The 27,112-nt window shown below is 37.0% G+C and overlaps 1 protein-coding gene across 3 annotated transcripts in view; it reads left to right on the top strand.

The window, feature by feature from the left end:
- The window catches only part of LOC127456513 (inositol 1,4,5-trisphosphate receptor type 2-like), a 116,529-nt gene that overhangs the window by 72,143 nt on the left and 17,274 nt on the right, over positions 1 to 27,112 (top strand). Inside the window, exons 38-55 of one of the 3 annotated variants that reach the window (XM_051725044.1) lie at positions 832 to 934; positions 2,877 to 3,064; positions 3,152 to 3,332; positions 5,099 to 5,346; positions 6,533 to 6,733; positions 7,712 to 7,822; positions 8,118 to 8,213; positions 8,348 to 8,464; positions 12,296 to 12,406; positions 14,306 to 14,498; positions 14,624 to 14,749; positions 17,551 to 17,726; positions 18,327 to 18,491; positions 18,650 to 18,833; positions 20,502 to 20,576; positions 24,908 to 25,035; positions 25,419 to 25,584; positions 26,760 to 26,920. In XM_051725044.1, coding sequence (XP_051581004.1) covers positions 832 to 934; positions 2,877 to 3,064; positions 3,152 to 3,332; positions 5,099 to 5,346; positions 6,533 to 6,733; positions 7,712 to 7,822; positions 8,118 to 8,213; positions 8,348 to 8,464; positions 12,296 to 12,406; positions 14,306 to 14,498; positions 14,624 to 14,749; positions 17,551 to 17,726; positions 18,327 to 18,491; positions 18,650 to 18,833; positions 20,502 to 20,576; positions 24,908 to 25,035; positions 25,419 to 25,584; positions 26,760 to 26,920 — 2,730 coding nt within the window. Of the gene's footprint in view, positions 1 to 831; positions 935 to 2,876; positions 3,065 to 3,151; positions 3,333 to 5,098; positions 5,347 to 6,532; positions 6,734 to 7,711; positions 7,823 to 8,117; positions 8,214 to 8,347; positions 8,465 to 12,295; positions 12,407 to 14,305; positions 14,499 to 14,623; positions 14,750 to 17,550; positions 17,727 to 18,326; positions 18,492 to 18,649; positions 18,834 to 20,501; positions 20,577 to 24,904; positions 25,036 to 25,418; positions 25,585 to 26,759; positions 26,921 to 27,112 lie in introns of all 3 variants that reach the window. The other 2 variants (XM_051725043.1, XM_051725046.1) reach the window with 2 other exon arrangements.

The following is a 27,112-nucleotide window of genomic DNA, read 5'->3' as shown; positions in this document are numbered from 1 at the left end:
TATTATTTTTAATTTATCACAAAACGGCACACTGTTAAACACACTGACAGCGTAAGTGGACTAAGGCTAATTTTTCTTAAAATATCCTTTATTCACTGTGGATTATCACATTGAGAATCCATTATCACATTGCATCCAAAAGATGGAAAATGTTGCTTTCAGAGGCTTTATATGGACTTAGGATGAAAATAAGGTTAATTTAGAACTGTTCTGAGACCAGTGTAGACAGACAGCACACTGGAGTTTAAATAATTCCCTAATTAGGAAGCAAGGGGAGCATCCTATAGCTTTCCTCTGCATCCAAGTGCTTCACTCATAACATCAGGGTCAAAAGTTCATTTTCAGGCTGCAGATGATGTTTGGACCAGACATGGGACAATGGTAATCGGTACATAGATTCAGAATTTTTCATGCAAAATTGTATTTTAACAAACCTGGCAGTGATTGGATGATGCTGGCCATTATTTTGAATCAGAATTATTTATGCTAATTTCTGATGTAATGTCTGTAAAGTCTCAAAAACATGAATTACCAACACTCCTGGAAATATAAACAATTTGATTAAAAAAAATCTGACTTTCTAGAGCATGGTATTATTTAAAATTTCACAACGTATTCCCACTGTCCACATATGTGGACATCAATTTTTAGGAAAACTATTTTGTCAAAAAAACAAAAAACAAACTTGCAATTAGAAAATGGTGCAAAATGGAAAATGCACACAGCAGACAATCTCAGGTCTCAGGAGGTAAAGAGAAAAAAGCCTTTCACATTTGCTCTCAGATGCCACAACTGCTAAACTAACATGCCCCTCCTTTTTTTTTTCCTCAGGCTAATGCACTGAGGAAGACTCTTCTCACACACTACTTTGGCAATCAGCTGCCCTACACCAAGTCCCTGGATTATAGCGGTGGAAACAGCTCTTCCTCTGGAGGTACAGTGCAAGGCCAACTTGCCTTAAACAACCTCACCTAACTTCACCTCCTCTCATGCAGACTCATTCACTGTCACTTCAGAAATCATCATATTGTCAGTTCAATCTACACAAACCCTCCACAAAGTGATATGATAATCCTTTTGAGAGACTTGATGGTTCTGAACGAGGCTACACTTGGCTTGATGAGGCTGGTTAGAAACACCAAAAAAGTGTTTCGTCTAATACTGCAGTCTTGTGAAAACATAATATTTGTTCGAAAACGTAGCAAGCTGCCATTCTGTTTACTGTCTACATAAGCAGCTGGCTTTTAAGGCAGCAACGCGCCACACAAATAGAGCTCTTCACGTGAGGCGCACGGGAGACTCACAAATTATTTAAAGTTAGCATATTGCTATGCTAATTATGAGGCACATACAAATATTGGGTAAAATAATCATTAGGTTGAATTAGTGCTGCAATAACTAATCGATAAAATCGATAGTAATCAATAATTAAAATAATCGACAAAGTATTCAATTATCAGATATGTGCAGCATGCAAGGAGAAACTCAGTCAGAGATGTAATTTTTCAGTCGTGAAAAATGGGTTTGAGACCAGCTGAAGCAACAAAAAACACGAACCAAGTTGTTCAGCGCATAGGAGCCCTTAATGTTAAACACTTCAAAGATCGTAAGCGTTCAGTTTATTGTGGGCCTGTTGCCATCTGTGTCAGAAGAAATTTATCACCGAAATGGCTGAACAGACATTTCTCTGAGATGCTCTTAAAGAGACAGTACCGTTTTAGCGCCTGTTATACGTATCAATGTAAACTCATTAGAAATGCTTGTGAATAGTACAAATTATCCATATAAATAACAAGCAGTTTCAAAATATGTAATAATTGTATAATTACTGTTACTGCAATACTGTAATATTGAAGAATTATCAAATTGGCTCTTACAGTGTCTATGCAGGAATTTGGTGAAATAGAATGTGGAATTTGGAAATTTTCAAAAAGCTTAAATTTGACAAATTATGAAATAAAATACTGTACTGTATATACTCTATTTAGCACCTTAAGTCTTGTAAGACTTTGTAATAATTATATATTTTTTTGAAAAACTACATGCAATTTATATAACATTTCTGTTTTAAACCTTTTATGTACACAATGAATAGCATACAATCATTTGTTTTTAAATAAATACATTGTAATGAATAAAATACAGGAAATACAATTATTATTATTTTTTATTTTATTAATTTTATCCAGTTAATTTTATTTAATAGAATTATCAAAATAATCAATTGTTGCAGCCCTAGATTGAAATGTTATTTATCAATGCTTCTCAAGGCTGCAATATCTACTGCAATGAATTTTCAGCCATATTGGCCATGGCTAAGTCCAATTAACACAATCCAGTATGGATGCCACATACTGGAGTGATGTGGGTCAGAATATAGTTTTTGAAATGTACCATATGAAAATTAAGATATCTATATCGATGACAAGCTCTCATGTGAATTTTGCATTAAAGGGATAGTTCACCCAAAAATGAAAATTACTTCATCATTTACTCTTCCTCATGTTATTTCAAACCTGTAGGACTTTCTTTCTTCCGTGGGAGACAAAAGATGTTAGGCAGAATGTTAGTCTCAGTCACCATTCACTTTCATTGCGTCATTTTTCATTACAGTGAAAGGAAATGGTGACTGAGACTAACATTCACTTACAACATGAGAATGAGTAAATTACCATTTAAATTTTTGAGTGAACTATTCCTTTAATGTGATAATCCTTCAAAAGGTTTTTCAATGTATTGGGAATTTATTTACAATATCCTGTATTTATTTTAGTTCATACACATTATAGTCTAGTGTAAAGTTTTTTTTTTATGTCATTGCATGAGTGCAATCAGATTTTAAGGCAGTACCTGAAACTGTGTATTTTTGTGTTTAGGTGGCTCTCCAGGGCAGGACTCTGATAAGCCTGGCACCAGCCTTGCAGAAACTCAGAGTAGGTTAGACGGTGTGGGGGCATCCGAGCTCGTCATTGACCTCATCGTCAGCACTAAGAATGACCGTATCTTTGAGGAGAGCATTCTGCTGGGCATTGCTCTGCTAAAAGGAGGGAATACACAAATTCAGGTACACACAGGTGCTGTCAACACACACTTTTCATCTGGATCTTGTGGGTGCCCTGTTCTGATGTCATTTTCTGCTATCCCCCTGCAGAACTCCTTTTACAATCAGCTGCACAAGCAGAAGAAGTCAGAGAAGTTCTTTAAGGTGTTCTACGATCGAATGGAGCAGGCTCAGAAAGAGATCCGCTCTAGTGTGTCCGTCAACATGTTTGAGCTCAGCTGTAGGAAAAGAGAGGAGGAGGGAGAGGGCTCTGGTATCAGATATAAAAAAGGTATACTTCCTCTTTTTCTATCTCTGCCTCTGCAAATTTTCTGAAACTTGTCAAGAAATGTCCGTGTCTTATTTCACCCAAAAATAAAATAAGAAATGGTATTTTGCACAAAGAAAACTAAGCCTATTTGTAGGGCCATTAAGATTTTATTTTTGTATTGTAACAATTTAGCACATTCCTCCCCACCTTTAGGCACGGTGTCGGTTAAGTCATTTACATAAGGAAAACAATGACCCATCTACTACTTTTTTCAACAACTTGTCAACTAGTAAAAATTAGTTGTTGTGCAAGGCCTACTCTTTCTTTTTTTTTTTTTTCTTGCTAGAAACCTCTCACAGAAAATGATGTGATGTGTTAGTCTAAAAATAAAGTTTTAGAAATCACTCTTTCAGTTTCTTGCTGAAAATAGAGACATGTCCTACATGCAGGGTTCTTCTTTATCATACTGTATATGCTTAATCCTAAAAAAACAACCTAGACTCTCTAAATGACACACATTGCGTGAGTTCTGTAAGTGTTTCATTGGTCATGTGAATAGCCCGTCTCTGAAAAACAAGTGTGCCTTAAAGGAATAGTTCACCCAAAAAAAGAAAATTCTCTCATCATTGACTCACCCTCATGCCATCACAGATGTGTGACTTTCTTTCTTCTGCTGAACACAAACGAAGATTTTTAGAAGAATATCTCATCTCTGTAGGTCCATACAATGCAAGTGAATGGTGGCCAGAACTTTGAAGGTCCAAAAAGCATATAAAGGCAGCACAAAAGTAATCCATACAACTCCAGTGGTTAAATCTATATCTTCAGAAGTGATATGTTAAGTGTGGGTGAGAAACAGATACATTTTTAAGTCCTTTTTTTCTATTAATTCTCCCTGCCCAGTTGGTGGTGATATGCACAAAGAATGTCAATAGTCAAAAACAGAAGAAGAAGAATTAGAAAGTAAATATTTATAGTAAAAAAAAAAAAGACTGGCTTGATGAAATCTGTTTCTCACCCACACCTATCATATCGCTTCTGAAGACTTTTATGCTGTGTTTATATGTTTTTTGGACCTTCAAAGTTCTGTCCACCATTCACTTGCATTGTATGGGCCTACAGAGCTGAGATTTTTTCTAAAAGTCTTCGTTTGTTATTAGCAGAAGAAAGAAATTCAAACACATCTGGGATGACATGAGGGTGAGTAAATGATGAGAGAATTTTCATTTTTGGGTGGACTTTTCCTTTAATGCATAGCTATTCGTGCAAGTGCCTTTCAGGCCCAAGGCAGCATAAATGAAGAGACAGTGAGGCAAATGAATGGTATCTGTCCCTATTTCAACTGCTGTGTTCCATATTCCCTGTCACATGAGGTCATGTGAGGGGTCACTGCTGGTTTATCAAAGACCTGCTGTTATGAACCAGTATTTTATTTTAGGCTTCTCATCAAGGGGGAAAAGGAGTTCAAGTTTGCCTAGTGTCAAAGAGAAATGGAATGACTTGGTCATTTGATAAATAGAAATATTGCCATACAAGGATTTCATTTTGAATAATAAGGTTCAATTGTGCCTGAATTTTAGTTTACATACCATAACTATATATAACTATTTATAAAACAGGAGCATTTAGTGCCCGAGAAATTGTTGTTGTTCAAGGAAAAATATTGTTGGCAGTAACATTTTGGGTGATTTGCATTCAGTTTAGCCACTTTTGAAAGAAGAACTGCAAATATTCATGAATATTAGTTTGCATCATGTAGCACATTCCTTCTTTCTTGTCTTGTGAAGTTCGAGACCCCTTGCATCTCAGAGAGGAAATGCGGGGTCAACTCAAAGAAGCCTCCTCAGTCACCTCCAAGGCATACAGCACTTTTCGCCGGGAGCTGGACCCCGAGATAGAGCTGATGGGGTCAGGAGGATTGGAAGGGTTGGAGGAGGTCGAGGAGGAGATCCAGATGAGCCAGGCGATCACTATCATGAAACCCATACTACGCTTCCTTCAGCTGCTCTGCGAGAATCACAACAGGGACCTGCAGGTGCTGTATTGTCATTGGCTCAGTTTTGAGCAGGATTTCAATCTAAAGTGTGTAATTTTTTTCAATTGTGAAAGTACTTTCTTTTATTCCAGCTTAAAGGGATCGTTCACCCAAAAATGAAAATTCTCTCATTATTTACTTTCACCCTCATGCCATCCCAGATGTGTATGACTTTCTTCTACTGAACACAAACAAAGATTTTTAGAAGAATATTTCAGCTCTGTATGTCAATAAAATGCAAGTGAAAGGACCTTTGTAGCTCCAAAAATCACATCAAGGAAACATAGAAGTAATCCATAAGACTCCAGTGGTTTAATAAATATATTCAGAAGCGATATGATAGGTGTGGGTAAGAAACAGATGTGAAAGTGAAACTAAACAGGCACCACATGTGGCTTTCAGATGTAAAAGTGAAAGTGGAAATTAGAGTAAAAAAGGGACTTAAATTTTAATCTGTTTCTTACCCACACCTATCATATCGCTTCTAAAGATAGGTATTTAAGTCATATGGATTACTTTTATGTTTCCTTTATGTGATTTTTGAAGCTACAAAGGTCTGATCACCATGCACTTACAATGTATTGACCTACAGAGCTGAGATATTCTTCTAAAAAGTCATACTCGGATGGCATGAAGGTGAGTAAATGATGAGAAAATTTTCATTTTTGGGTGAACTATCCCTTTAATATGCAGAGACAAGTATAAGTAAGCTAACGTATAATTGGTTCAGCCAACGTCGTAAGTTTGGTGCGAGACTACCTGTTTTTCAGACCAATGAATGAGTGTGCAGGAAACGTGTTTTAAAAAAGTCATTGTTTTTGCAATTCCATTTGGTGTCTCTAGCAGAAATGACAAACTTTACCTTGTAAGTGCTTTAAATCAGTCTAGGAGATTACTTGTGTTAAGCAGCACTGCAAGATAAGATGGGATATATTGTGTTTAGAGGTGACATCCAAAGTATTTTCATTCAGCCATAAACAAGAGGGCTTGAAATGAGTTTTTTTTCCATTGTGAGAAAAAAGCCCGGTGATGCTTACATAGTAAAATATATTGCTGTGAGTATTACCATTTCAAGGGACCCCCGACCTGGTATGGATGACTCAGTCTGAATAGAGATACCAATTACTGCCACACAGGACTCAGGTTTGTGTTTTTCATCCAAATCTTTCTGTTCTCTTGTATACAGAACTTTCTGCGAGATCAGAACAACAAGACCAATTATAACCTTGTGTGTGAAACACTCCAGTTTCTGGACTGTATCTGTGGCAGTACCACTGGAGGCTTGGGGCTGCTGGGGCTCTACATTAATGAGAGGAATGTGGACCTTGTCATACAAACACTAGAGACGATCACAGAGTACTGTCAGGGTCCTTGCCACGAGAACCAGGTACTAAAGCTTCACCCTGGAAAATGAGGATAAATCTTTTTCCACATAGACAAAAGGGTTCAGGTGTTAGATTTGATACTGTATTTGCATTTAAAGGAACAGTTCAAATCTGTAATCATTTACTCAACCTTGTTGTTTCAAACCTGAATTTTTTTTCTTCAGTGAAAACCAAAAAAGAGAAATTCTGAAGACTGTACTGGTCGCTCTTTTCTATTCAATTACAATGAATGGGGACTGGAGCTTCCAAGCTTCAAGAAGGAGACAAAAGCACAATAAAAGTAGTCCATATGACGTGTGTGCTATATTCTACATCTTCTGAAGCCATACGATAGCTGTCAGGGTGTCAGGGACAGACTGAAATTCAAGTCGTTATTGACTTGACATTCGCCATAGCTTCCCTTAGCACATTCAGGAGAGAAGAAATGATGATGATTCATGTATGAATCAGATCTTTTCCTTAAATCGGTTGATCAAGTTCACAAGCGCAGTCTAAATGATTTGTTCACAAATCGGACTGATTCGATTCCCAAGTTCAACTCTGAAGGTGAATATTATTAATGAATAACAACTTAAATTTTGGTCTGTTTCTCATCCAAACCTATCGTATGACTTGAGAAGACAGGCTACTTTATTATACTTTTATGATGCTTTTATGTCCTTTTTGAAGCTTGGAAGCTCCTGTCCCAATTCATTGTAATTGCATGGAGCAACAAAAACAACCTTCAAAATTTTTCCCTTTTGTGTTCTAAAAGTTTGTAATGGCATGAGACTGAGTAAATAATGATAATTTTCATTTTTGGGAAAACTGTTCCTTAAACTTATTACTGATTATGCTGAAGAGCAGATTTTTCAACTCACCAAAGGCTTAAAAAATTATCAGATACAGTACTTGCTTTCAGTTTCAGATAAGTTTCAGGAATGAATGTAGTTTCAATTAAGCTCCTATGGATTATAGATTATGTATTTCCTCCTCTGCAGTCATGCATAGCCAGGCACGAGTCGAACGGCATTGACATCATCATTGCTCTCATTGTGAACCCAATCGATCCTTTGGGAAAGAACCGACTTGACCTTGTGCTGGAACTGAAGGTACTCATTTGCATGCAGATACTCATGTAGTTCCAATAAGGAGACAAGTGATACAATTATAGTAAAATTCTCAGATGACAAAATAGCTTGTTTTGAAGCATTTAGTTTTGATGTTTAAAAACTTTTTCACAGTTTATCTAATAAGTGATTATTGTACTTCACAGCAATTTAAAGGTGCTGTTTTAAATACCATGTGTTGAAAGTCAGGGGCTAAGTCTAGAGAAAGATAGCTAAATGTCTGAAATAGCTTGCATCACCTTAATTAAAATGTCCTTTCTATATGATGAAAAATCAGAACAATGCATCTAAACTTCTCCTGGCCATCATGGAAAGTTGTCATGACAGCGAGAACGCTGAGAAGATCCTCTACAAGATGAGACCCAATGAACTGGTGAGCTAATCATAAATTTGCATTACATCATGTACTTTTGAGGTCATCTATTATTAGCCAAAACAAATCTCAACTTTCCCATAAACTTTATAATGTGATGTTCTGATACAGTGTGACTGTATGTATGTATACAGTTTGATGTGATGAATGAAGCCTACGATCATGTAGAAGAAAGTAAGATTGATCAAGAGACATCAAATCAGATCAGACCTAAAGACGTTGGCCACAACATCTACATCCTGGCCCATCAGGTAAGATTTAGGCCATCATTGCTTAAAATCTTTCTTAACCCTTCTACAGTCTTCGTTACTGGCCGACACTCTTAGTATTCCAGTTTAAATTTGACCGGATACAATAATCATGTATTTTATTTTATTTTTTTAAAGAAATGTAATAAAACTAACTTCACTAAAGTAATAACACTGAACTTATGCAAATGGTGTATTTAGTAAATTACTAAATTACACCATTTGTTTTCATATTAAATAAACACATTTTATATTACGTTCACTTAATTAAAACCATACACTTCATTAAACTGAAAAAATAAGAAATTAACAAAATGTGTCATGCATTTGGAGCCTCTGCTGCCATCTGCTGGAAAAAAAAAATACAGTTACATGAAATGACAATTATAACCAGTAGATGGCTGCAGTGATCCACACTGTAACAATGTTGTAACAGTTAATTTCTAGATATTAAGTTATGAATTTGGATATGTATTTAGATATTATTAAAGACTATTATTTGTCAAAGTTTTGCATTTTTTCATGTTTGCAGTCAAACTTGACCATGGTGTTACAAAGAAAAGACTCAGAATAAGCATTTTGTTGCAAACATGAAAATTCAATTCAAATTCAGTCAGTGAAGTGAATGAATTATAAAAATGTCAAGATAACGAACAGCAAGATAATGAACAGCAATAAACACATTATTCATAAAAACAATAATAAACAGTGAAGAAGAAGAAGAAAAATAAAGTCTTAAAAATCACACAGACTCATAGAATATAGTTAGCTTTTTTTGGTGTGTGTTGAGATGGCAAGTGTAGAAAAAGTCACCAAGCCTTGTACCACTTAGATGAAGGAAACCATTTTTATTACAAAAACAAAATTAAATCCATCAAAAATGATCAAACAGTAATGTATGGAACACGATTTCATTGTGCTGCTGAAATAAAACTGTGAGTAAGTCCCAAGAAAGCCACATGTATAACTTAACATGAAATTTTAGTGTCTTGTCTGGATGGTGTGGCTCCCACACATACGTGTGTGTGTGTGTGTGTGTGTGTGTGTGTGTGTGAGTGAGAGAGAAAGAGAGGGAGGGAGAGAGAGAGAGAGAGAGAGTGTGAGTGTGTGTGTGTTGGATGTGTGTGAGTGAGAGAGAGAGAGAGAGAGTTAGAGAGAAAGAGAGAAAGGGAGTGTGAGAGAGAGAGAGAGAGAAAGAGAGAGAGAGAGAGAGAGAGAGAGAGAGAGGGAGAGAGTGTGTGTGTGTGTGTTAAAGTGTGATCAAGTCTAATTCTTTGTTTTTTCTTATGCTCGGTCAAATTTGACCAGGAAAGCGAAAAGTGTAACACTGTTTGATAAAACCAACCTACTCAGAATTTTTTTTGTGTGTTCAAATGCCAAATGTAAGAAAAGTCACCAAGCCTTGTACCGCTCCGATGAAGGAAACCATTTTTATTTGAAAAATTTAAATCAAATCAGTCAAAAATGACCAAACACAGTAGAAGGGTTAAGTACAAATTTAATGAAGATAATATAGAGTTATACAAGCCAAAAAAAAATGATGTTTGGCATTGGCCCCATTAAATCAAAATTAAAGTTTTTTGGCTTTTACTTCATATCTGTTAGTGTCATGTTTCATTAGAAAGTACGTCAACACAAGAAAGAAAACTGTGCTCATCAAGCGATTTCATGAGGTCTTTAAAGTTTTTTTAATTGTTCATGGCCATCCACATGCATATTTGCCATTTTGAAAAAAAAAAAAGAAAATCCCTCTGAGAAAGGTTTTAGTCATCTTGTGAGGAAATCCTCTTGCCAGTTGTGCGTTTCTCTGTATTAAACTTCTCTTTCACTTCCACCTGTGTTCCTGATGGTCTCAGCCATCTGCCAGACAGTTTATTTCTGTCACTAACTGGCTGCTTTCATAATGACACCAGCATAACTTTAAGTGTTCCTCTATCACAGTTTTTCTGACATATATCAGACCACACTAAGGACTTAGAGAGAACAAAAGTGCAAGTGTGCACAGCTCACTCAGTTTGCTTTGCTGGAGTTAAATTGAAGTGCTGCCTATTGCCATATGATCTAGTTTGGGAGGTTCTGTTTCAGTTGAATCATCTGCACAGTGTTTGTCTGTCTAATTTTTCTCTGTAGTTCCTCACATGAAGAAACCAAAACAGGGCCTGAGGACGTAAGACACACACACACGTACACAGAGAGAGAGAGAGAGTAAAAGAATAATATCATTGGTTTGCTTGCAGTTGAACTTTCAAATCTATAAATATATATATATTTTTATCCCCTTTTCTCACAATTTAGAATGCCCAATTCCCACTACTTAGTAGGTCCTCGTGGTGGCGCAATTACTCGCCTCAATCTGGGTGGCAGAGGACAAGTCTCAGTTGCCTCCGCTTCTGAGACGTCAATCCGCACATCTTATCACATGGCTCGTTGTGCATGACACCGTGGAGACTCACAGCATGCTACTCTCCGCGATCCATGCACAACTTACCACGCACCCCATTGAGAGCGAGAACCACTAATCGCGACCGCGAGGAGGTTACCCCATGTGACTCTACCCTCCCTAGCAACCGGGCCAATTTGGTTGATTAGGATTTGAACTTGCAACTCCAGGGGTGGTAGTCAGCATCAATAATTGCTGAGCTACCCAGGCCCCCCTATAAAAATATTATTAAGTAGTTTATTAAAACTGAAGATGTCTTTTTAGTAATTCATCAATGCATTGTGTTTGTTTGGCTTAACTTCCTTTAGTTTGCTCAAACTCACAGTAGCTTTAATTGCCTCTCATGAGAGAACACTCATGCATAGAAATGTGTGTAAATTGACTTTGTAGCTCCGGAAGATGAATTGAATTATGATATAAGCATTTCCACAAAGAAAAAGAGTAAGAAATGTTTGATTGTTCCCACTTTCCCTTTTTCTTCATTGTGTTTTCAGTTTCTTTTTGTTTGCTCAGCAATGTTGGTGTTTGTCACCAAATAAGAAATATTCTTGTGCTTGCATGGTTAGAAGGAGAATGCAAAGTCAATGACATTTATATGGTGCCAGTTCAGCTTTTGACCGCATGCCTGGTCCTCTTCCAGTTTTTATAAATAGATTCCTGATGTTAGCTTTTGATCGAGAATGAAAAGGTTGCTGTGAACATTGTTGGAGTCTCGAATACCGCACATTTCTTGTGTTCCATCATTTTGAATAGGAGCAATAAAACAAGAATGTAAATGTAAAACCTTAGAACACAGAAGGAGATGTTAGGCAGAGTGTTAGATTCAGTCACCACTCATTTGCATTGTATGGAAAAAAGATGCAATGTAAGTAAATGTTGACCGAGGCTAACATTATGCTATCTTTTTTTTTCCCCATACAATTAAAGTGATGGTGACTGAGGCAATCAATGGGCCTCAAGGGATGTGAACTATCCCTTTATGATTGTGTATTATCTTATACTTGACTGAATTGATTGGTTCCTGCAGAGCGCCACTGGTTCTTCATTGTCCTTTATTGGAAATGATCAACCAATTACTTTCTAGTTCCCTGTTTTTTAATTGTGTTCTCTCTGGACATCATTGTCTCACAAATGCTTATTGCCCCACGAGACTGTTGGAATTCAGTCATTTCAATAAAAAGCAGAGTTCCTCTACATTGGTTGCTGTTAAAGTGTTTTGATTTTGAATTAATCACATTGATCAGTCTGGCCTCTTGCAGATTGACTCATCCATTTTTAAACTGGTAAACTGTCTTGGTTAAATCACTAATGTGTCACTAATGTAGTAACATTGAGCTGTTGTTGCTGGTGTTTGATGAAACAGTTGTGTTGACTGCAGTGTTTTTGATATTCAGTTGGCTCGACATAGAAAAGACCTCCAGCAGAGTTTGAAACCTGGTCTAGACCCTAATGCCGAAGGAGAGGAAGCACGCAGATACTACGCCAACCACACTGCTCAGATAGAGGTAAATTAAGAGTTTCAAGCTGAAGTGTATCATTTTTTCGATGTTAAAATACTTTCTCCTATCCAAGTTTAATATCCAGAGACAACTAGAGCTGCACGATTCTGAATAAATTGAGAATCACGATTTTTTTACTTAGAATAAAGATCATGATTCTTTCACAATTCTGAAGAAAAATGCTTATTTCATTGATTTACAAAACCTGGACATAACTGGATATTAAACCATGTAACATATAATGTACTAGAGGTTCTGACAAAATGTTCTCTGCTTCAATCTATGCAAAAATGCAGTAAAGTTGTAAATCAAATATATAAAGTTTACATCCACAAGAGCGTGTAAAAAAAGCATTATAAACCAAACATCACCTTGTGATTATTGCAAAAAAAAAAAAAAAAAAAACGATTTAACCTGTTTCCCACATGCTAAGTAAAAAGCAAAACGAGCAGAAAAAAGCTTCATTAACAGTTCTATGTTAACTTGGTATTGCACTTGTAAGCAAATATGCAATAAACCACTGTTATTTTTCAGAAGCTTTTTTTCATAAATATTAACAATTTAATTTAAAACAATGAGGCCTTCAGTTTTTCTCTTGTAAAACATGCTTCAAGAGCCAGTAATTAAATAGAGAACAGAGTAAACAGTGCTTTAAGTTTTTTTAGCAACAGTAGCAATAAAAAATTATAAAAAATTATAATATAAAACATTAAAAAAAGGTATTTTAATGCAAAATGAAACTATTTAAATACTTGACACTCTTTACTGTGTAATAGATCTACATTAATTCTGATTTGATGCCGTAAGAATGCCTAAATGCCTTTAACAGACAGCATGCAGCTTATATACATTTAGACTGCACAAATTTAACATGGTAATTCATTAACAGCTGTGTTTACATTAATATCACCTAAAGAGGGGTATTTTGATTAAAACAAGTGCAGCGTCTCGTGCAGGAGCGCTGCATTCATCACAAGACGCAAGTGCACGGGCAGACGCATGTGAGCGTTTGAGAGCTGCCAGCTATGATCACACAGCACACGGGAAGTGAATTTAGTCAGATCTTGGTAATGCCGGTATTTTTGTAGCATCGGTGGTTATTAAAATTTTTAACTTAACAGAGATTATGTCACACTCCTAGCTAATTGTGGCTGCACCCTGCAGTTTGTAAAGCATTGTGCTGGACAAACGTCTTTGGCCGTTGCGTATTAATTTATTCAGCATCTCGTGCAGGAGCGTTGTGTTTTGTAGATGCCATATACATTTTACAAAATGAACATTTAAAAACATGTCTTGAAGTGAATTTCTCAGTTAAATTTGACCGCCTTACAAATGCATGCCACTGGATCGTTCATATATATTGCAGAATCGTTGTAATTTAGATATTAGATAGCATGGGTGTCTGAATTGAGATCGCGATCTTTTAACGATTAATCGTGCAGCTCTAGAGACAACTATAATAAGTAAGCCATTCCTTGGTTGATTTTCCTGAAAAGCTTAAACACTGAGGTGCTTTAAAAACATTACTCTGTTTGTTTGAGCATCAAGACCAGCCCAACATTGGCTCAACCAATGGCATGAGTTAGACTTTTTTGTTTTGACCAATGGAAGACATTTGGTGGTTTGGGAAACCAGTTTGAAAGCGTTCATTATTTTTTCAGTTCGTTTTAGCATTGCTAGAGGCCCAGAAATAACACACTTCAGCCTAATGAAATGTTATTTGTTTCCATCATCAATTTTATTAGGATCATTCACAATTAAAGGGCTGTTCTAAAGCCAAAGCGTGCCACCTGTTTCCATTCCAGCATTTCTAAAAGCCTGGTTCCAAATCCTGTTTAGTCTATAATATCAATTAAAGATGAATGTTTATCATTCTGCCCTATTTTTTTTTTTTTCGCATTTCAGATTGTGCGTCACGATCGCACAATGGAGCAGATAGTGTTTCCTGTGCCCAACATCTGTGAGTACCTGACAGAAGAAACGAAAGTGCGCGTGTTCACAACCACTGAGCGAGATGATCAGGGCAGCAAAGTCAATGACTTCTTTCAGCAGTTTGATGACCTCTACAATGAGATGAGGTGGCAGAAGAAAATAAGAAGTGAGTTGTTTTGCTTTGCACAAAAAAAAAAAAAAAAAAAAAATGTAACAATTTATCACCACAGCACTATTTCTTATTGACTTCATATTGAGTTATTGAACTGATGTATCGGTGTTTGTTTGCAGATAACGCACCACTTTTCTGGGTGTCGAAACACATATCTCTATGGGGCAGCATTTCCTTCAATTTGGCTGTGCTGGTCAACTTAGCTGTTGCTCTTTTCTACCCATTTGGAGATGATGGAGATGAGGGTATGGCATCCAGAATCATTGTTTTCTGACATATACACTGATAACCCTAATAAGTTTATTGCGCTCATTTGATTGAGTAAATTTGTTCCCTTCATTTCATTGAGTAATGAGGTCTCCCAAAACTTGAGTATTTTAGTTCAATCAACTTGGTGTTCAAGTAGAGTAAACGTAACTATTTAAGTTGACTTAACTACATGCAAGTAGACATTAAAGGTTTAATTAAATTTAATTAAAAGATAACAGCGTTGGAGCTGTTCTAATATTCAGGGGTAAACTGTTCCAAAGCTTTGGGGCCACTACTGCAAATGCACGGTCTCCTTTTAGTTTGAGTCTGGATCTAGGTACACTCAAAATCCTCTGATCAGATGACCTAAGAGATTTAAGGGGCTTGTGTAAGTGTAATAGGTCTGAAAGATAGCAGGGTGCTAACCCAATTTAAGATTTCATAACAAACAATAAGATCTTAAAATCAATTCTATAACAGACCAGCAGCCAATGAAGAGGTTGCTAATATTGGGGAGTTGTGGTCTCGTTTACGAGTACCCGTCAGGAGTCTAGCTGCAGCATTCTGAACCATTTGTAGTCGTGACAAAGATGACTGGCTGACTCCTATATAAAGGGAATTACAATAATTTAGACGTACAGTAATCACCCTCTCAAAATCATTAAAAAGAAAGAAATATTAATGAAATAAGTGTCTTGATATATCTCACTGGTCTCTGTGACAACTCTAGACTCTGTAAACAGCAAACAAAAATGTGTCCGCAATCCACGGACAATGATGCTTTCTGCCTGTCAGTCATTTTGCATGTTCTAGTATTGAAGTTGCAGCGAATTATTGAGGATTAATGACACTTTTATGCCATCTTGCTCATAACAGTTGTCAGTTGAGGGTGCGATTTTGCTGCTATTGTTTTTGACAACCGTTTCTGCTCTTGTCGGTCTCAATAAAGCTCATTTGTTATCTTTGGAGTGTGGGGTTTTGGAAAAAGCATTTAGCATGGCTAATCCAATGGCTCAGTTTGTAGAAACTGTAGAACGGCAAAATCGCTTACAGCATATTTAACTCAGGTTTGCTATTTAAATGTTGTTTCTACTGTTGTTAATCATTTTAATTGAATTGATTCAAGTTTAGATCAAACAATAGCACAGCTCAAATAAAGATGATAACTGATTCTAGTTCAGTCATTAAATAAACTTAATTCTCCACAGAAATGCATAAATGCTTGCACTTTAACTGCACATGCACAAGGAGAACTGAGATAATGTTAACCGGGTCCAACTTGACTAAACACCAAACAACTGTTTTCAACAGAACAACATAAATAATGCAACAAAACCTCTATGAATTCTTATTAACAACTATTTAAATGCTCCCATATGTTTCCTATGTCCAAGGAAACATAAACATTATTCAAGCAGCAAGGGACTGTGGGTATTCCTAGTAGCCTCAATTTTGTACTCAATAGAGTTATTAACACTTAAAATCTTAAGCCTATGGATTTTTAAGATAAATAAGTTCAATTAACTTAAATATTTGACTTATGGGCCCAAAACTTGACATTTCAAGTAATACTTAATTAAGACAACTTGATATTTCCAGTAATGACAACTTTAGAGTTTACAATGTAAACTCATCTTTTCTTGTTTATAATTAAATGATTTAAGGCATTTAAGTTGTGTACAGTGTTATTGTAAGTTGTTTATAATGCACATAAGGTTGACCGTTTAGAAATTACAGCATGTTTTGTACACACTGCCGTTTTTTCGTATACTGGCCTCATATGTATGAACTCATCCAGTAGTTGAGTTAGCATTATGAAGTTAGTAAAGAGTTTTTTATAAAATGGGCAGCTCTGACTCTAAATCCTGATTGGATGAGACACGATCAAAGCTGTTGTAAGGGGGGGCCTGGGTAGCTCAGCGAGTATTGACGCTGACTACCACCCTTGGAGTTGCAAGTACGAATCCAGGGTGTGCTGAGTGACTCCAGCCAGGTCTCCTAAGCAACCAAAATTGGCCCGGTTGCTAGGGAGGGTAGAGTCACCTGGGGTAACCTCCTAGTGGTCGCGATTAGTGGTTCTCGCTCTCAATGGGGCACGTGATAAATTGTGCGTGGATTGCAGAGAGTAGCATGAGCCTCCACATGCTGTGAGTCTCCGCGGTGTCATGCACAACGAGCCACATAAGATGTGTGGATTGACGGTCTCAGAAGCGGAGGCAACGGAGACTTGTCCTCCGCCACCCGGATTGAGGTGAGTAACCGTGCCACCACGAGGGCCTACTAAGTAGTGGGAATTGGGCATTCCAAATTGGGAGAAATGGGGATAAAAAAAAACAATAAGTTGTAATAAACACACACCTGTGACCACATTTATATCAATATGCTCTGTTGCTTGGCAATGCCAAGAATTGCTTATTACAATTATTTATAATAATATTGCCGTCTTTGATCATATTGCTGTTGCCGCCATTTTATCGCATATAAGGGAGTTTTAACAATAATACTTACCTGTGATAAAATCTAAGTAATACACAGTCTCTTGTGGCTTTTTGCTTTGATGCTTCTGAAATATGCATTTGGCCAAGCATTTAGAAATGACTGTATGTTTTGTACCCCGTTACGCTTTTTTTTTTTTTTTTTTTTTTTTTTTTTGAGCACCAAAGGATTTTACTTTGAGTAAAATTAGCATCAATGGTCAGAGATGTTGTATCATCCCAAAGAATCTTAGGCATACAGTATTTATTCACCAGATAAAGAAGTTCCAGATAAATCAATGTTTTATTTGTTTGTTTTTCAGGTATCTTGCCACCATTCGTGTCCATCTTGCTTTGGGTTGCGGTGGTCGTGAGCACCTTCATGTTGTTCGTCCTACCCCGGCCTGGGGGGATTCTGGTGTTCCTGGTCACCGTCATTCTCCGCTCCATATACACGCTGGGCCTAGCACCCACACTGCTGCTGCTGGGGGCCGTTAACGTAAGGCAAATTCATTAGCAACCCTTCACACTTCATTTAGCCCGTCAATTCTCTGAGACAATGAAATATTAGAAAAGACCATTCGTTAACAAATAAACATTGTATGCCAGTACTGCTGGTGGTGAGGAAGTCCACAGATTAATTGTTAATATTGATTAATTACTGGAAGCTGCTCAATATCAGCGTAATATGAAAGATGCCAGGAGAGTATCTAGCTTTGCCATTTTCTGTCACTATCACTTACGATGACAGAAGTAGCTGATGTGCTTGATGTGCGTTCAGATAAAAAATTAGAGTGATTTCATGCCTCTCTCCCAGCCAACTGGAGCTGCAGTCTCGAAACTGCTGACACTGCTGACTCTGTTGTGTCAGTCTGTGTGTGTCTGTTTAAGCTGGCATCTCCCACAGCCATTATGGCACCACATGAAGAACCAACAGACACGTGCTCAAACAGATTCTAGGAGTCTGGGATCCGTTTTATATTAGACGCCACAGAAGTTAGATTGATATGACAATAAGGCCTGAACTGAATGCTGTTGAAACGTGCCTTAAAATGTTATTGGAAGGATGTTAATGTTCAAGTTAATTCTGTCTTCACAGCTGCTGAATAAAATTGTGTTCCTGGTGAGTTTTGTGGGGAACCAGGGCACGTTCACGCGAGGGTATAAAGCGGTCATCATGGACGTCTTCTTCCTTCTCCACATCAGTTTTGTCATCGTGTGCATGTTGGGTCTGTTCGTACACGAGTTCTTCTACAGCATTCTGGTACAAGTTCACATGATTTGCTGAATAATCTTGAGTTACAGCAATAAATGAAATATTTATGTTATTTTTTTATTTTATTTTTTTATTTACGTGGTTATATTATGTTTAGGTCCTTTCAAACACTCTCTTTCTCATCATCTTTCTTTCCCTCTCTACAGTTGTTTGATTTAGTACGTAGAGAGGAAACACTTCTAAATGTAATGAGGAGTGTGACGAAGAACGGCCGCTCCATCTTCCTCACAGCTGTTCTGGCTATAATCCTGGTCTACCTCTTCTCCATTGTGGGCTTCCTCTTCTTTAAAGATGACTTCTTGATGGAAGTGGACCGCCTACCTGGCTTAAGTAAGTATGAAGTGTATATGATGCCCCAGTCATGTTCTCTGGTATGGTAGCCTCCCTCCTCTCAAGCTGTATATTTTACTGAAGCAAAGGAACTTGTGGTCTCAGGCTTACATTTCATATTTCCAAAATGTTCTGAAAGTCATTATCGAATTTCCATGTGGAGTTTCATGACACACCCTATGTATCAAAATCCGATCACAATGCGCCTGGATGCATTTACACCTGAGTTTTAATATGGTTGAATGCTATGCAATTGTAATAAAAAAAAACACATATTAATGGGATAGTTCACCCAAAAATGTACATTCTCTCATCATTTTTTCACCCTATTGCCATCCCAGATGTGTATGAATTTCTTTCCTCTGCTGTACACAAACGAATATTTTTAGAAGAATATCTCTTCTCTGTTGGTCCATAAAAAAAGGCAGCATAAAAGTAATCCATAAGACTCCAGTGGTTTAATCCATGTTTTCTAAAGCAATATGATAGGAATGGGTGAGAAACGGATCAGTATTTAAGTCCTTTTTTACTATAAATTCTCCTCCCTGCCCAGTAGATGGTGATATGCACTAAGAATGTGAATTGCCAAAAACAAAAGAAGAAGAATGTGAAAGTTGAGAGTTATAATAAAAAAGGACTTAAATATTGATCTGTTTTTCACCCACACCTATCATATCGCTTCTGAAGACATGGATTAAACCACTGGAGTCATATGGATTGCTTTTTGGACTGTCAGAGTTCTGGCCACCCTTCACTTTCTTAGTTTGTGTTTAGCAGAAGAAAGTAAGTCATACACATCTGGAATGCCATGAGTGTGAACTATCCCTTTAATGACAGGTATAAATCTAAAACGTAAATATGGCTGGCCATTTAGAAATTACAGCAAGTTTTGGACACATTACCCTCTTGTTTAAGCACAAAGGCATTTCACGTCCAAATGATTTTAGAATACTGGCCTATGTATTCACCCGTTGTGTTGACAGTATGAACTTGGTAAACTTTGTTATCTACTGTAATGTCTAAAATGTGCAAAGGCTTACCATTTTGAAATTACTGTTATTACTTTAAGTTTTTTGTAAATTTTTTAAAGGACATGATATGAATAGCACTAAAATGTTTCTGCGAGATTATTAAAAGGATCTAGAACTGCCAGATCCGTGACATAGTATGTACTCGGTATATGTTTATTTGTACTTGCTACACATGTGGATGTGCTACCGCAATGGAAGGTGTAGATATTTATGTCAATACATGTGTGTGTTTATATGAACACATGTGGCCATGTGACTGTCTTGAGATGGGAGAGGACCTGCTAGCACATGGCACCTAGCCATGTGACCCAGCTGTGGTCACACTTTCTTATGTAATGACTTCCTGTGCACTGTAGCACTGTACAAGCACTGAGGACAGAAAGGGCACACTCGTAAAACACATGCATGCACTGGAAAAAAATCAGCATGATTTATTAAAACATTAAAAAAGAACATTTGACTGTGAGCTTCGGATGTCCTGCTCTTTGCAGTTGAAATAGTTTTTACGTAAATATGAAAAATAAACTAAATTTTTAAATGTTTATGCACGTGATACAAATGCAGGTTTTATTGTTTTGACAATAGCTCATGGAAAAGTGGATTTAGCTACTGACTATTTGTCTGGTTCGTCTTTTAGAGAGACCAGACATGAAGGAGCCTATGACCTGTGTTAGTGAGACCTGTTCTAACTCCCCCTTTAGCCCTCAACACGGTAAGTCAGCGCAACTTGATTCATTCTTACAGTGTCCCCAAAAAGTATCTGGACACTGAAGCCACTCTTGAAATGTATAAATGTCATTGCATAGGAGATCTCCTCTCCACTTTCTTCATATACAGTGGCCCCAAAAAATATTTGGACACTTAAAATAGCAAACCAGGTGGCATTTATTTAAAGAACGATAGCACAAACACACTTTTCAAGCAAAGTATTTCACAAAAAGAAGTTTGTTAGGTTTTAAATGATAAACAATAGATTACTGTTCAAAATGAAGACAAAAGGTATTTGGACACTTTCTGGTTGTCCTCTGGTAGTTAATGTGATGACCTACACCAGTGATTACTCTTATAGGACACCTGTGTGAACTTGACGGGAACTGACCTCATAGATTCACTAAAATGGTTAAAAGTAATTGCAAACATGAATAGAATCATTTGTTTGCAGATGCCACATAGTTTGATATTTTAGTTTTGATATCTAAAGCAGGGATTTTAAAGGAATATTCCAGGTTCAATACAAGTTAAGCTCAATCGACAGCCTTTGTGGCATAATATTGATTACCACAAACATTTATTTTAACTTGCCCCTCCTTTTCTTTAAATAAAGCAAAAATCTGGGTTACAGTGAGGTACTTGGAAGTGAATTGGGCCAATCTGTAAACGTTAAAATACTCACAAAATTTCAAAAGTATTGCCACAAGACGAGAACAATATACTTGTTAACATGATTTTAGTGTAATAAAATCGCTTACTAACCTTTTCTGTGCAAAATTTTACAACTTTGTTGCCATGAAAATGTAATGTCAACAAACCATAAAACAACTGTAAAAATGACGATTTAAACAGCTCCACAGCTCAAATAATACATGAGTTTTAACAGAAAAATTTATGTAAATGCTTTTTATATATATATATATACACACACACACACACACACACACACACACATTTGATGTCAGACATTTACATACACCTTAGCCAAATACATTTAAACTCAGTTTTTCACAATTCCTGACATTTAATCGTAGAAAACATTCCCTGCCTTAGGTCAGTAAGGATCACTACTTTATTTTAAGAATGTGAAATGTCAGAACAATAGTAGACAGATTGATTTATTTCAGCTTTTATTTCTTTCATCACATTCCCAGTGGGTCAGAAGTTTGCATACACTTTGTTAGTATTTGGTTGCATTGCCTTTAAATTGTTAAACTTGGGTCAAACCTTTTGGGTAGCCTTCCACAAGCTTCTCACAATAAGTTGCTGGAATTTTGGCCCATTCCTCCAGACAGAACTGGTGTAACTGAGTCAGGTTTGTAGGCCTCCTTGCTCGCACATGCTTTTTCAGTTCTGCCCACAACTTTTCTATTAGATTGAGGTCAGGGCTTTGTGATGGCCACTCCATTACCTTGACTTTGTTGAATGTCTATTTGGAAGACCCATTTGCGACCGAGCTTTAAAATGCCATCTATTTTGTGAAGTGCACCAGTCCCTCCTGCAGCAAAGCACCCCCACAACATGTTGCTGCCACCCCCATGCTTCATGGTTGGGATGGTGTTCTTTGGCTTGCAAGCCTCACCCTTTTTCCTCCAAACATATCGATGGTCATTACGGCCAAACAGTTAAAAAAACAATTTCATCAGACCAGAGGACATTTCTCCAAAAAGTAAGATCTTTGTCCCCATGTGCACTTGCAAACTGTAGTCTGGCTTTTTTGTGGCAGTTTTGGAGCAGTGGCTTCTTCCTTGCTGAGCAGCCTTTCAGGTTATGTCGATACAGGACTTGTTTTACTGTGGATATAGATACTTGTCTAACTGTTTCCTCCAGCATCTTCACAAGGTCCTTTGCTGTTGTTCTGGGATTGATTTGCTCTTTTCGCACCAAACTACGTTCATCTCTAGGAGACAGAATGCGTCTCCTTCCTGAGCAGTATGATGGCTGCACGGTCAAATGGGTTTTATACTTGTGTACAATTGTTTGTACAGATGAAGGTAGGCCTTAAAATACATCCACAGGTACACCTCCAATTCAGTACACCTATTATCAGAAGCTAATTGGCTAAATGTCTAGACTTGACATAATTTTCTGGAATTTTCCAAGCTGCTTAAAGCACAGTTAACTTAGTATATATAAACTTCTGACCCACTGGAAATGTGATATTGTCAGTTAAAAATGAAACAATCTGTCTGTAAACAATTGTTGGAAAAATTACTCATGTCATGCACAAAGCAGATGTTCTAAACGACTTGCAAAAACTATAGTTTGCTAATATGAAATCTGTGGAGTGGTTAAAAAATGAGTTTTATTGACTTCAACCTAAGTGTATGTAAACTTCTGACTTCAACTGTGTGTGTGTGTGTGTGTGTGTGTGTGTAAATATATATATATATATATATATATATATATATATATATATATATATATATATATATATACAGTACTGTGCAAAATTCTTAGGCACATAAGATGTTTCACAGAAACATTTGTCTTGTGTTATTTATATCTGCTACTTCTGTAAGTTTTTTACAAGTACCTGAAACTTTTGCACAGTACCGTGTGTGTGTGTGTGTGTGTATATATATATATATATATATATATATATATATATATATATATATATATATATATATATATATATATATTTACACACAGTACTGTGTATAGCCTTATGCTAAAATGCTTTTAAAAAAAAATTTAATAAATCTATACTCCATACCCCATAATGACAAAGCAAAAAACTGATTTTTGATAACTTTGCAAATTTATTAAAAAGAAAAATTGTAAATATCACATTGACATGATTAAAGCCTCAAGTGTTTTTGGGTATGATGCAACAAGCTTTGCACACATGGATTTGAGGATTTTCTGCCATTCTTCTCTGCAGAGCCTCTCAAGCTCTGTCAGGTTGGATGGGGACCATCTGTGGACAGCCATTTTCAGGTCTCTCCAGAGATATTCGATTGGATTCAGTCTGGGCTCTGGCTAGGCCACTCAAGGACATTCACAGAGTTGTCCCTAAGCCACCCTTGCGTTGTCTTGGCTGTGTGCTTAGGGTCATTGTCCTGTTGGAAGGTGAACCTTCAGCCCAGCCTGAGGTTCTGAGCGCTTTGGACCAGGTTTTCATTAAGGATATTGGTATTTTGCTGCGTTCAGCTTTCCTTCAACCCTGACCAGTCCCTCAGTCCCTGCTTCTGAAAAACACCCCCGCAGCATGATGCTACCACCACCATGCTTCACTGTTGGGATGGTATTGCACAGGTGATGAGCGGTGCCTGGTTTCCTCCAGACATGACACTTGGAATTGAGGTCAAACAGTTCATCTTCATTTCATCAGACCAGAGAATCTTGTTTCTCACTATCTGAAGTCCATTAAGTGCTTTTTTATGTGTCTTGCACTGAGGAGAGGCTTCCATCTGGCCACTCTGCCATAAAGCCCAGAACGGTGGAGTGTCGCAGTGATGATTGTCCTTCTGCAAGTTTCTCCCATCTCCACATATGATCTCTGGAGCTCAACCAGAGTGACCATCAGGTTCTTGGTCACCTCTCTTACCAAGGACCTTCTCCTCCGATTGCTCAGTTTGGCCATGTGACAAGCTCTAGGAAGAGACCTGGTTGTTCCAAACTTCTTCCATTTAAGAATTATGGAAGCCACTGTGCTCTTGGGAACCTTAAGTGAAGCTGAAATTTTTTTTAGCCTTTCTCAGATCTGTGCCACGACACAATCCTGTCTCCTCAGTTCCTTTGACCTCATGGCTTGGTTTTTGCTCTGATATGCATTTTCAGCTGTGAGACCTTAAATAAACAGTTGTGTGCCTTTCCAAATCTTATCCAGTCAATTGCATTTGCCACAGGTGGACTCCAATCAAAGTGTAGAAACATCTCAAAGATGATCCAGAGAAATGGGATGCACATGAGCTAAATTTCAAGTGTCAAAGCAAAGGGTCTGAATACTTATGTCAATGTGATATTTAAGTTTTTATTTTTAATAAATTTGCAAATGTATCAAAAATGTGGTTTTTGCTTTGTCATTATGGGGTATGGAGTGTAGATTGTTGTGAAAATATAAATAATTTAATTTAAAACATTTTAGTATAAGGCTGCAACATAAAATGTGAAAAAATGTGAAAGGGTCTGAATACTTTCTTAATGCACTGTTTATATATATATATATAAGAATAAATCTGCGTATATTTTTTATATATAGTAAATCCTAATAAAACTATTTACTATCCATAAACCTTTAAAACTGTTGTTGTCTTTGTCTGTATGGCATGTGTTTGTGTGTGTGTGTGTGTGTGTGTGTGTGTGTGTTCATGTCTATCCCAGCAGAGGAAGATGATGAAGATGGTACAGAGCGTGTATGTGACACCCTGCTGATGTGTATCATTACGGTTCTGAACCACGGGCTGAGGAACGGAGGAGGAATCGCAGATGTACTGCGCAAACTCTCTAAAGAGGTGAACATAACAACAACAACACACTCAGACATGAAAGATGCCAATAACTCCTTTCCATTGTCACCAATACTGTCAGTTTAATCCAGTGGTATCAGCAAGCATCTGTACATCATGCTTACACAGGCTTCTGCATTTGTTTTATTCTCTGTGTGCATCTGTCTATATACTTTGAAGCTTTGCAAAATCAATCATGCTGGCTTCAAAGACTGTTGTCTGTTCTGGGGATGATTAAAAGCTACAGATCAATATTTTGATGATAAAATGTAATAGAGGAGATGTCAGCGCTGTTGTTTATGAGTTCTGTTGGCCTAACCTTTTGCTTTTAGAGCCAATATCTATAAAATAACATCTTCACCCATGACACTCCAATTGTTGCTACTCAGGAGCCCATGTTCCCGGCACGCGTTGTGTACGACCTCCTGTTCTTCTTCATTGTCATCATCATTGTGTTGAACCTCATCTTTGGTGTGATCATCGACACCTTTGCTGATCTCAGGAGTGAGAAACAAAGAAAGGAGGAGATTCTGAAGACCTCCTGCTTCATTTGTGGTATGTCTTGCTTAAAGGGGACATGTCATGGAAAACAGTATTTTCCTTGATCTTTTAAAGAAAAATTATATCATTATTTACTCACCCTCATATCGTTCCATACCATATGACTTTGTCAAACACAAAAGGAGATATTTTAAAGAATGTTGTGATCACTGATTTCCATTTAGCAGTTGATTTTAACTCACTTTAGTTTAAAGCTGAAAAATGCACCCAAAAGTGTCATAAAAGTTAATTCCAAAATGTAAGTCATTATTCACTATCAAATAAAATATATCCTTTTGTGTTCCATAGACAAAAAAAGTCATATGGGTTTGGAATGACATATGGGTTAGTAAATAATGACAGAAGTTTCATTTTTGGGTCACTATTCCTTTAAATTAAGAGATTGACTTTGCTCACAACGAACATTCAAAACGTAGCTGCTGCAGTGACTTATATTTCCGTGTATCCCTCACACAAAGCTATCATATGACTTTAGAAGACTTGGAATATAGCACACAAGTCAAATGGACCACTTGGTGTTTTTTGTCATTTTTGAAGCTTTACGGCCCCAGTCCCTATACATTTTCATTGTATGGAAAAGAGCAACTTAGACATTCTTCAAAATATTTTGTGTTCCATGGAATGAAATCACACTGGTTTGGAACAACATGAGGGCAAGTAAGTGATGACAGAATTCTTGTAAAAAGATACAGTAGCTGTAAAATCTTATTCATGAGGATCAGAGTAAGAGTATAAAACTGTGAATAAAACCAGTCTGTTTTAATGCAAGAAACTTACATAAGAGGATTTTAATGGCAAAAAAAAAATGCAACAAAAGTGGTCCTTTAAAGGACCACTCTTCCCAACATCTGCACAACAGTGAAACCTCTCACTGGAACTAGCCATTAGGGCGGCTCTAAGCAGATCATGCCCTGTCATAGTCTATTACACTGACATCCTTTGAATTTGTATATGTGGTCTGTGACTGGGCTTTTTATTTGATGGTTTAAACTATGATTATGGTGACATTTAAACCTCTATAGAGGAAATAAAGTCTATGTAAGAGAATAACAGATCTGGGGGAATGTATTACAGTGTTTGTAAACATATCAGTGGAATGCCATTAATGAAACAAGAGATTTTGATAGACAGAATGAGACTTTTCATTTTTATTATCTGTTGTTCTTCAGGTCTTGAAAGAGACAAGTTTGATAACAAGACTGTGTCATTCGAGGAACACATAAAATCAGAGCACAACATGTGGCACTACTTGTACTTCCTTGTCTTGGTGAAGGTGAAGGACCCCACTGAATATACAGGCCCTGAGAGCTATGTGGCCCAGATGATTAAGGTTAGTCCATCACTGGCCTGGTACCATGATGTCAATTGCCAGCATAAGGAATTTTTCTGTTGCAGTCTGGCCATTAGTTCCAATTTTGACTTTCCCTGCCAATATTTTCAATGACCCCACCCCCAAAAAATAAGAAGATTTTGTTTATTTAGTAACATATTTCAGAAAAAAAAATATATATATATATTTATC

Source organism: Myxocyprinus asiaticus, chromosome 18 (genome assembly GCF_019703515.2).
Source record: "Myxocyprinus asiaticus isolate MX2 ecotype Aquarium Trade chromosome 18, UBuf_Myxa_2, whole genome shotgun sequence".
NCBI classification, from domain to species: Eukaryota; Metazoa; Chordata; class Actinopteri; order Cypriniformes; family Catostomidae; genus Myxocyprinus; species Myxocyprinus asiaticus.
Note: the sequence above shows the minus strand (reverse complement) of the source record. Positions and strands in the feature narration are given on the sequence as shown.